This window comes from Magallana gigas, chromosome 3 (genome assembly GCF_963853765.1).
Source record: "Magallana gigas chromosome 3, xbMagGiga1.1, whole genome shotgun sequence".
Taxonomy (NCBI): domain Eukaryota; kingdom Metazoa; phylum Mollusca; class Bivalvia; order Ostreida; family Ostreidae; genus Magallana; species Magallana gigas.
In genome coordinates, this window is record NC_088855.1 from 9,492,444 (window position 1) to 9,504,584 (window position 12,141).

At 34.3% G+C, this 12,141-nt stretch overlaps 1 protein-coding gene across 1 annotated transcript; it reads right to left on the reverse strand.

Moving 5' to 3' along the window:
- Positions 1-132: 132 nt before the first annotated feature.
- On the reverse strand, positions 133-11,349 carry LOC105329245 (translin-associated factor X-interacting protein 1). Its single transcript, XM_011430436.4, has 15 exons — positions 11,190-11,349; positions 9,109-9,217; positions 8,237-8,482; positions 5,117-5,251; positions 4,762-4,831; positions 4,081-4,351; positions 3,264-3,375; positions 3,010-3,071; positions 2,810-2,899; positions 2,410-2,572; positions 2,103-2,231; positions 1,734-1,907; positions 1,159-1,401; positions 802-908; positions 133-611 (listed from the first exon to the last, which is right to left on the reverse strand). The coding sequence occupies exons 1-15, from the start codon at positions 11,231-11,233 to the stop codon at positions 425-427; spliced, it is 2,142 nt and encodes a 713-aa protein (XP_011428738.3). The 5' UTR covers positions 11,234-11,349; the 3' UTR covers positions 133-424.
- Positions 11,350-12,141: the final 792 nt, after the last annotated feature.

A 12,141-nucleotide genomic window follows, 5' to 3' on the forward strand; every position in this document is an offset into this window, starting at 1 on the left:
CTATAATTAATTCAGATTTGTTGTGAAAAAAATCAGATGTAAACTGAACAGAGTTGAATCTAAATATTCAAACTTGTGTCAAGACTAGCAATCTAATTTCCATTCATGTAAATTTCATACAAAAGAAAGGTAGAATTTGTATAGTAATTTATTTTTCAACATACATTTATACATGTACTAAACATGATCATGTAATTCTATTTCATAACAAATATAAATTTAAAATGCACACAGTAAAAAGTACACCAACATTGTACACACATGTACCACATGTGTGTTAGAGTAATTGACAGTACATTCACTGATATCACAGACTTTATTTAATGATCCCAGAAATTATACATACAATCAATCCATTCATACTTATGTCCTATCATTCAATCACACAGATACACATCATTCAATGGACCACTCAAGAATGATACTATGATCGGGGAACATGGCAGTTTTGTAGCCTCTCTATGGCTCTAGAAAGTTCAGCGGCTTCAGCACTAGGAACATTTTCAGGGGTTGTCTCATACACCCAGGCCAAAATCTTCAGGAGCTGGGGTGTGTCCAGGTTTGGTGCAGCTCCCATTACCAGCTGTTTCATTTCATCCACCTCAACTTTGCTGTAAAGTCAATGAATGCGTGATTATTGATTGTGGCAGAAAAATCAATTTGTACAGAGGAGTACATGCACTGGGTATGAACTAAGAGGATCTGACTGGGTAACTCCTTGCACCTTTTCTATTAGCCTTATTCTAAAAGCAAACTTAATTTTTTAATAATTATGAAAATAGATGTAATCTAAATGTTTACCTTGACCCCTCAAGCTTTTGTTTGACTTCCTCTCCAAAGTTTAACCGATCCTGTTTCATCCATTTAAGAACTTCATCAAGGAAGGGACCAAATCTTCCTTCATCATCCTGAAGCATACAAGTTGATTATCAAATCAGCTCAATTCACATTATTTGAAATAAATACATTTAAATTTCAATGGTGGAAATCCTTTAAACATACTTTGGAGATGTATACCAAAAGATAAAATATAAAAAGTGTCAAAATCATTCACAAATTATTTATTCGGGGTGAACATACATTTAAAATCTTAAAATATTTTTCTGATATTGAAGCCATATTTCTATATCCAGACTGACAAGCAGTTCATGCATTTACCTCTTTAAACATTTCCTTGTAGTCAATCTCCTCTGCATTCTGAGCATCCAGCTCCAGTTCTGCCCCCTTGACCAGAGCTGCCATGGATTCCTCATCCACATTGGGCAGCACTGTCTGGATTCCAGATATAAGCTCATTCTTGGTAATTTTTCCTGGATTTCCTTTTTCCACATCAATAGATGTCAGCTGATTTAACAGCTGCTCTATTTTTGTCATCTGGTCATGGTAGATTTCTTCATCAACCTAAAATGCAAACACATTGGAGATTTTTAAAATTTTTACTCTTGTTACATGTATTTTGATATTATCTAAAGTATGAGCCATTGAGGATATACACATCAAGGTTGCTGCTAAAAAAAAAGTCTCATTTAATAGCAACAACTAAAGAGTTCAGTGACCTCACATATTTATGAATTTGGTAATTAAGGCCTGTTCAGCAGAGAGAATGCTTCAGGAAGGTGTCAAATTTTCTAGGCCTAAGACACAAATCCTGGCAGGCATTGAAACAGGATCTTGTAAATTCTAAAATTTATAAATCAGATTGTAAAGACAAGGAGAAAAAGAGAGTGACTTACATTGTTTTCCAGCACTCCCCAGAACAATCCCACAAGCTCATCACTCGAGTATTTCTGGCAGGCGTCATGAAGATTGTATGCCCATTCTACCTTCATCTGCTCCATGGCAAATCGGCGACTGAGGTAGGTATCCAAGAAGTCGGCCATGCTGTCACGCATTTCTCCTTCTGCTTTCTGTTGAGAAACAGAGAGTTATAATTATATGATATCAATTTTTTTTTTAAATTAAAAGACCATACTCCCACACACTCTTACCATACAGCAAGCTTTTGGAACCATTATATATTCTCTATGTAACATTATGGTGGTTTGAGAGTTTAAAGATTAAAACCAATAAGTTCTAACAGACTCTGAGGTCAATAGACTTACAGATGCATCATGGGCAGCTTTTTCCCTCCAAATATCACGGATAAGTAACAGACAATCTCTTTTGCCAAGACGACGGTTACGAACAGGTCCATCAAATCGCAAGTATTTTGGAACAGAAGGTCCAGTTCCCTGAAGTAAAAAAAGGAAGTTTTTAAACAGTTCTCTCTCTCCCCTCTCTCTCTCTCTAAATGCTTTTATAATTAGTTCTTTTGTCCATTTTCAATTCAACCTTTCATGTGAAATGCACAGTCCTAAATAATGGGATCCAAATATTGTATATACATGTATAATATGATATGTATAATACCTGTCCATCAAAATACTCTGCTCCACCCGAATCCACTGGTCCGCCTGCCTGTATCTCTGAGAGCAGAGCATCCACCAGGTCATTGGACGTCTTGCCGTCTGAGAGCTCCTTCCAGCGGACCACACCACCTGATACAACGTCTGCACATTTCTCCCAATCAGGCCTGACAAAATAAGAAGACAATTTGATTTTGATACCCTGTACATAGTAATATAACTTTCTTTCTTTTTGTATGTGGCATACTGATATACAATTAGTTATTCCCCACAACAATGAATGAATATTGGAACATACCACGGTAAGCTTTCTTTTTATGCTGTAAATTCCATTGATATAAAATGATACAGTGTGCCTTGGTTTGACAATATATACTAAAGCTTTAGTCTAGGAGCCGCATTACCTGGGAGTGGATGCTCTCTTCATCTGCTCTAGCTCTACATAGAATTCATCTCTCTGTTTGGTAACCTGCTTCTGAATATCCAGTAATGTACTGCAAAGTGAAAATACAGATTGTGTGAAGTTTTAGTATATAATGCTTGGAATATTAAGACACATAATTTAATAAATAGTTTTTACTACTACACATGTACATGCACTTACTCATGTTCCAATTTCAGTTTATCAAAGTCATCTTTCAAGGTTTCAGTTGACTCTACCAGTGCCTGAAACAAAGTCAGTAATATTGAAGAAGAATTATCATATCATATTATTTCTAACTACCTTTTTACTATTAAAATATCTACTTTGAAGATATATTATGTACTTCCTAGAACACATACTGGTAATAGTATAATTTTTTTAAGATAGCTGAATCGTTCTGAAAATATAGGATTATAGACTCATGTTAAACTCACATTGTGTTTGGCTTCTAGAGTCTCAAAGTCTCGTCTTGGGATGACATCATAATAATTTGTAATCATGTCATTCAAACGTTTTGTGGCATTCTTCTCATCTTCTCTGGCTTGCCTGTAAGAACCAAATTCTAATGAAGAAAATACTCTTTCCAAAACATAAGAAAATATTCAGTGATTGACAAAATGCAACATCCAATGATACTATGGAGTAACTGTAGCAATAATACATGTACATGAATGCAACGACTATATATTGTAAACCGATTATCCCAAAGGAAAAACGTTTATGCTATGCTTGTAAATTATTAGTCGAAAATGAAAAACATTTTGTACTTTACTGTCCTGTGTATGACAATCTTCGATTTCATTATTGTGATATTTTCAATGATAAATTGTACTGTGGTATTGATCCCATAAAAGAAATTTTTAATCCATGTGATTATAATACTACAAAATGTCTATGTATCTACTTGGATAAATGTTTTATGCAGAGAAAACAGTTCCAGGGACTATGAAATATTGTATAAAACTGTCTTGCATGCTGTAGCCTTTATGTTACAATTTTCTTTTGTCTGTCATTTGATATCATTTTGACTGTATGCCAACATGGTGATGTCAATTAATAAACCATTGAATTGAATTGAATATATACAATGTGTTACTAATAAGAAAGAGGTGCTCTAGATATTTTGTCTACCGGTAAATTAATCTTTATTCATAACAAAAGTTTCCAAAAAACTGACTTTTTCAACCTGTTGATAAATCTTCCCTCTCCTCTTTACATTTTTTAAGAGGTAAACACTTTCTGGCCACTTACCTGAGAGCTATTTTGAGTGTAACAGGATCGTCTTGAGCCTCCATTTCTGCTGACTCCTTGGATGCCATTAAGTCATCTTTCTGATCTCTCATATCATTCATTTCTTGTAGCAACATTTTCTTGGAGTCTAATTCATCACGGTAATTTTTGTATGTTTCTGCCAGATCATCCTCCAACTTTTTCACTTCTGCGACCAGATCCAATCGCTCATTCTGCATGTTCTGAATTTTCTCCAGAAGTCTCTTGTTTTCCGCTTTTAAATCCTTTATTTCTGTTACAATCAAGAGTTTAGCAATTAATTTACAAGTTCTTTAATAAATCTTTTGATTTAAAGTATATTTGTAAATGTAATAATATTCAAAGCCCTTCTCCTTGCCTTCTGTCTAGTAATTTAAGTACGAACTTATATTAAAGATATAGATCGATACACATATGCTACAATGAGTCAAAATGCACTATTTGATGATTCTGCTAATCAGAGTGAGCAATATATTTTGCTGAATACTGAGTGCACTAATAAAAGTACCATCATTAATAGCACCATTATAAAACTAGCATATTTCTTTTTATTTAATATTCATAAATGGTAAATGATAAATATCTTTAAAGACTGGCACACTGTAATTTTTAATTCAGTTCTAGTGCCAAGTGTAAGTTAATGAGTGAAACCCTATGGTGTACCTTGCTTCTCTTCCTCTCTGATTGACATTATTTTCTGGTCACACTGTTCTGATACTGTCACCAGCATTTGCTGAAATAAATCAACATTTTGTGTCACCCATTATGTGAACATTTTTAAAATTCAGTGAGATTTGCAATGAGTAAAAATAAACTATGAAAAAGCATGTTTTTTAATGTACATCTGTTCTCATTAAATAAAAATAAACATTATTTTCATATGCTCAAAAAACGTTACGTAGTAAGTTGCTACCTGTATTTGTCAAATAATGGATTTATAAGCTCCAGATTTTAAATTTCAATATAAAACAAGAATCTATTTGATTTATTAAAAAAAAACCCAGATCAGATTGTGTACCTTTAGTGGCTCGAGTTCTCTTATGACTTGTCTCTGGTAGGCCAGCATCATCTCGTACTCATTCTTAATGCCAGACAATAGAGGCTTGTAAGTCTTAAAGTCCTCTATTAAATATTCAAACACCTCTCTGTGTGCCTGGAAAAGAACATGAAAACAATCTTTATGACTTACTTCTGAGTTGATATCATACTGAGTTTTGATTTACTGTTCATAGAAAAACAAGAGGCCCAGGGGCCACATCGCTCACCTGAGCAACAATTGCCTTAATTCTGATCAAATTAGCATTACAGTATCAAAATATCTTGACAACTGAGTACAGTAGATCTTGCTAAAAAGAAATTGAAAATCTGCCAATTTTTATCCACCTCTTATTTTTTGGTAAATACCAAGCCCCTTTTGTTGTTGTATCTCTAAGATTTTTCTCTATTCCTATATAACCCCCCCCCCCCATTTCGTGGCCCCACTATTCTCTAAGGAATCATGGTTTCATCAAACTTAAATCTACCTTTAATCTCATAACCTGTGCTTTCACACTAAGTACTGAGTTTTGGACCAAAAACTTTCCCAGAATATTTTTAAAGATTTTCTCTATATATTCCTATGTAAAAATCAAACCGCCATCATGGTCCCGCCCTACCACTAGTGATTTTGCAAACTTGAATTTACACTACCCGAGGATGCCTCTACACAAGTTTAAGCTTTTCTGGCCAAATAGTCTTTAAAAAAAAGATTTTGAAAGATTTTCTCTATATATTCCTAAGTAAAATTTCATCCCCCATTGTGGCCTCACCCTACCCCTGGACTATTATTTAAACAAACTTGAATCTATATGATCTGGGGATGCCTCCACTCAAATTTGGGCTTTCCTGGCCTAATACTTTTGAGAAGACTTTTAAAGATTTTCTCTATATATAAAAATGTATCCCCCATTGTGGCCCCGCCCTACCCCCAGGGACCATGATTTGAACAAACTTGAATCTAAAAATGTATCCCCCATTGTGGCCCCGCCCTACCCCCAGGGACCATGATTTGAACAAACTTGAATCTACATTATCTGAGGATGGTTACATGCCAATTTGAGATTTCTTGGCCAAATAGTTATGAAAAGAAATTTTTTAAAAATTTCTCTATATACTCTTATGTAAAAATTGATCCCCCAATTGTGGCCCCACCCTACCCCCGGGGACTATGATTTGAAGAAACGTGAATCTACACTACCTGAGGATGCTTCCATTTTAATTTGAGCTTATCTGGCCTAATAGATTTTGAGAATAAGATTTTTAACCGGGTTTTCCAACGGAAAAATCCGGTTATTAAAATGGTGAAAATGGCGGGCGGGCGGGCGGGCGGCTGCCAAAAGGGTACCCTCATTGTACGGATAACTCCTCCTTCAGTTTTCAAGATAGGAAGTTGTTCTTTTGCAGATCAATTGTACATATATCAGAGGAGTGCATATTGCTAGGATTTTGATTTCCGATAATTTATGAAAAAAATACCAGCTTTTGAACATAGTCATTTTTTGGCAAAATATTGCATATAGGGTACCCTCATTGTACGGATAACTCCTCCTACAGTTCTCAAGATAGGAAGTTGTTCTTTTGCAGATCAATTGTACATATATCAGAGGTGTGCATATTGCTAGGATTTTGATTTCCGATAATTTATGAAAAAAATACCAGCTTTTGAACTTAGTCATTTTTTGGCAAAAAATTGCATATAGGGTACCCTCATTGTACGGATAACTCCTCCTACAGTTCTCAAGATAGGAAGTTGTTCTTTTGCAGATCAATTGTACATATATCAGAGGTGTGCATATTGCTAGGATTTTGATTTCCGATAATTTATCGAAAAAATACCAGCTTTTGAACTTAGTCATTTTTTGGCAAAATGTTGCATATAGGGTATCCTCATTGTACGGATAACTCCTCCTACAGTTCTCAAGATAGGAAGTTGTTCTTTTGCAGATCAATTGTACATATATCAGAGGTGTGCATATTGCTAGGATTTTGATTTCCGATAATTTATGAAAAAATGCCAGCTTTTGAACATAGTCATTTTTTGGCAAAATATTTCATATAGGGTACCCTCATTGTACGGATAACTCCTCCTACAGTTCTCAAGATAGGAAGTTGTTCTTTTGCAGATCAATTGTACATATATCAGAGGTGTGCATATTGCTAGGATTTTGATTTCCGATAATTTATCGAAAAAATATCAGCTTTTGAACTTAGTCATTTTTTGGCAAAATGTTGCATATACATGTAGGGTACTCTATTCACTGGATAAGGGTTGACATGGATTATGGATACAGTTTACATAAAAGAAAACCCGGTTTGCTGTCACATTAACAGCTTTTCACTTGTTAAAGATTTTCTCTATATATATTCCTATGTATAACCTGATCCCCCAATTGTGGCCCCACCCTACCCCCTGGGATCATGATTTGAACAGACTTAAATCTACACTACCTGAGGATGCTTCCATTTTAATTTGAGCTTTTATGGCCAAATAGTTTTTGAGAAGAGGATTTTTAAAGATTTTCTCTATATATTCCTATGTAAAACTTGATCCCCCTCTTGTGGCCCCTCCCTACCCCCGGGGACCATGATTTGAACAAACGTGAATCTACACTACCTGAGGATGCCTCCACACAAGTTTAAGCTTTTCCGGCTGAATAGTTTTTGAGAAGAAGATTTTTGAAAAATACCAACAAATTTTTAACAATTCTCAATTATCTCCCCTTTAAAAAGGGCGTGGCACTTCATTTGAACAAACTTGAATCCCCTTCACCTAGTGGTGCTTTGTGCAAAATTTGGTTGAAATCTGTCCAGTGGTTCTTGAGAAGAAGATGAAAATGTGAAAAGTTAACAACGACAACGACAGACAACGGACAAATTGTGATCAGAAAAGCTCACTTGAGCCTTTGGCTCAGGTGAGCTAAAAACTGGAAAACATTTTTCAGAGCAGTTGTATCTCTATCCATAGCTAAAATTTGAAGGTGTCTTCTAAAGAACTAATTAAATTTATCTATCAGTTTCGTTTACTATAAATGGTGCATAATATATAATTTCTAGGTATATACACAATTATGCATGTGAATCATTGAAGTGATATATTTACCTGTAATCTGAGTTCATTGGCATTAACATCTGTAACACCAAGGGCCCGTAACTCTTTCTTCAGGTAACTCTCCAGCTGTTCCAGAAACCTAGGTTTGGGGATCATCTTGGGCTTGCCCATGGCTTCTTCATCGTACAGAATCAGACTTTTGTTTTTGGACAGCATCAGCGTTGTAGATGCCCCCGCTTGGCCACTGGCATGAGCAGGCCATGTGTCCACATCCCCCGACCTTGTGTCCACATAAGGCTGAAACAGGATCAACAAAGTGATCATCAACAGTGAATTGTGACTTCTTAACTTGGAGCAATAATAACTTACTAATTTACAAACTATAAAGGTTCATAATCATCTACTATAAATGTGAATGTTTACCCTGTGTTTTAAATTATGCAAATGTAAAATTTACCAGGTATACTTCCATGATATACAGGTCTGTCCTATAATTGTACAGTAACATTTCACGTTTTATACATTTGTCTTTACATATGTCTTTAGCACTTTTGGTGAAGAGCGGCTATATCAATACCTAGGCTAAATCATGACAAGTACATCCCTAAATGCCATGCATATATTATATAAGTAGATACATCATAAATCCACACTAAATCAATTTACACCAAATATCATACATGCTACATATAATGTGTTTCCAGTAAATGACGATGATTTTTTCAAATTGAAAGGCAAGTCTCAGCACTGTTTCAAATGTCAAATGGTGGCTCGGTTTTAAAATTTAATATTATGAATTATAATAAATCATTTTATTTTTCTACTAAAAAAAGCAACATACTTCTGTATGCTATGGCTTAGGAATCAAAGATATCATAGATAATAATATTGTACACCAGTTTATAGGAATTATCAAGACTTACCCTCAGAGATTTTGGATTGGGTAAGGGGTGTATTTTGTCATCAAGCTTATATGATGGCCCTGTTAATCCTTCAAATTGCTGGCCAGCTCTTGGAGATATAGTTCTTCCTCTGTAAAAAATGATTGATATAATATGTTTGTATAAATCCTATGCATAAAATCAATTTGGTGTTGACAATAGATTAAAATAGTGCTGAAACAAATACAATAAGTCAATATTCAAATATTCATGACTGCTATTCTATTCGTATTCAAATATTCGTAGACATCATCTCAAAGTATCTTGCATGTTTGATGGCTTATATGACATTGTGACAGTATGTGTAGACTGCTTCAACACGTCAGTTCAATGTCGATACTTAACGTTTAAGTATCCATTGAACTACCCTGCAGGCCTATTTAATATATACTTTTTTATTCAAATAAAATTGAAAAAAAAATAACATCTCAATCAAAAGATTTATTATTTCTTAAATATACTGCAGTCCAAAACGTAAATCACTCCTAAGCTTCCTGCAATTTTTGATTATAGTATTTGATAAAAGCAATAATGACCTAAATTTCGGAAATGTCATCTTTTTTCTAATTAAAAAAAAAATTATATTGAAGTATCTCGATCTCCGTAACTCACACTTGCTCAAACATATTTAGCAAAATGTGTCAGTATTTCTGCTATTATACATTTATCATGTTGATGAATCGAAAAATCAGGAATGTTTGTCTTCGTCTTATGTAAACCCTGCTTTAACTTTCAATGTATGGCAGTCATAGATCAGAACTTTGGAGAAATGATTAATTTTTTAAACAATGAGGCCAATGAATGTTTGCCTTTTAGATGATTGATTAGATTGGATGGCGTGCCTATATATATATATATATATATATATATATATATATATTTACATTTTCCAGTGTCTTTGCCTGTGATAACACTACGTATCAATTTTGTACTACATAACCCATAACTTCAAATGACGCCAAATTAAGGCGCCAGTGGGGTTTGCTTATTTATAATTAAATATTTAATCATACGGTGGCTTACAATTACATAAATATAAGTAATAAGGAATCATTCTTTGAATATTATGAGGTGATAATTTCGGTCAGGGCGTGATCAAATCTATCATAAAGCCCTTCGGGCTTTATTGGATTTGATCACGCTCCGGCCAAAATTATCACCTCATAATACCAGGGATAATACTCAAAGAATGATTCCTTATTCCTTATATATATATCCGTCCTTCCATTTTAGGAACTGGGAATGCTCAATCAAGTCGTAAACTTATTCAAATCTTTTTGCATCTCTTCAAGTTCAGCCATTGTACAAAAAAAAATGGCGACGTAGTCAAGGCAACATTATCTCTTTTCTATCGTGAGGATATTTTCTATCGTGAGGATATAACACATTGCTGCATAGTTTACAGCACTGCACTGGTGTTAAACATGTGACCGAATATTAAATCCATAAAAAGCTAAAAATCCATTTGAATATCAGAAATTTAACTATTCTCAGCACTAGATTAAAACAAGATGTTATTCACATGCGCATGCTTCTGGTACATCTATGTTTGTGACATCACATTATGATGACATGATTGGTAACTTAGTTCCTTGCAATTCAACAAACAATCAAAGATGGAACTGTCAGATAGTCTTGACAGTTGCTGAGAACCAAATGACTCTGATTTATGACTGCACGTGAACCATCGGACTTCGGTGTGTCAAACTATAAGGGTTTGGCACAGACCTTCAGACGTTACAGTCCCATCACACTTTGGAGTCACATTTGGGAGTTCTACACATTCACAACAAGAAAGAAAAATATTATCATGAAATAAGGACTCGAACCTGTGGCCATGCAAACATGCATATATGCAGGTATACACCTACATGTATAAGTAACAACTGCCATCGATTTTGCAACGATCTTACATGTCTTACCGCAAATTGAAATAAGCCTATGAGTTTTAGAAAAGCTTATTTGAAAAAAATAAATAAATAAAAACACAGCATATTTCCTACACATTTTTTGTTTTAACACTTATGAAGGGCTCTTCTATTTTGAATTATTCTTGTTATTACCCTTCAATGGGAGGAAGTCTTGCTACCATCATCCGTCCTTCCATTTTAGGAACTGGGAATGCTCAATCAAGCCGTAAACTTATTAAAATCTGTTTGCATCTAGCCAAGTTCAGCCATTGTACAATAAAAGATGGCGACGTAGTCAAGGCAACATTATGCTATGCTCCCATTTTCGATACTGCTATGATATTTACGTCGGTAAAAGGCACAGTTTCTAATAATATGATAGTTAAAAATCGTACCGTTAGTAAGAACATTTAACAAATTCATTGATAAATTTTGTTTAATTTCATTAATCATATGTCGTAAACGGTTTACGTTAGCAGCCGTTACAAATTTAGTTTCATGTGATTCGGTCCGTTTTATAGCTATTAGTAAAGTATATATAATTTATTCAAATTCATAGAATTTGACTAGCCTATTTTACAAAGTTTATATAATAGATAATGGTGATAAATTATGATACAATATTAATTATCCAATAATTGATGTTGTTTTATAATGCTTGAAATTATCTCCAAGACAGTCAGCAGTGTCTTCGACCGCATTTTCTCGAAATATTTAACGTTTTAACAGCAAACATTAAAGCATCTTTTATAGGGGAACGAGCTGGTATTTGTTTGCTTTAGCAACTATTTTCTAAACTCTGTCCAAAGTTATTGCTTCCATCGCTTTTTGATGATTTTTAATAAAAAAAAATTCACATACCTGTGAAAGAAAAACAGTTGAAAACGATCAAAAGGGAATATATCCAAGATATTTTCATTGAACAATTATCATTTTTCACTCATAAAAGTTCACAGGAACAAAACCAAATTTCTTACGGAGATTTCTCCATTCGGAAGAACTCGGGATACCTCGCGCAATTTTTCAACGTTATCATCCGGGCTTATTAATGGCTGATGCAATGCAAAATCCCCTTAGACTTTCTATTTTTGATGTGTATTGAAAC

Coding starts and splice junctions, on each gene's coding strand:
- LOC105329245 (XM_011430436.4), bottom strand. CDS start 11,233: ATGGAAGGACGGATGATGGTAGCAAGACTTCCTCCCATTGAAGG. Junction 3,072..3,263: donor CTCTAGAAGCCAAACACAAT/GTGAGTTTAACA, acceptor ACTTTGTTTCAG/GCACTGGTAGAGTCAACTGA. Junction 909..1,158: donor ACAAGGAAATGTTTAAAGAG/GTAAATGCATGA, acceptor TGTATGCTTCAG/GATGATGAAGGAAGATTTGG.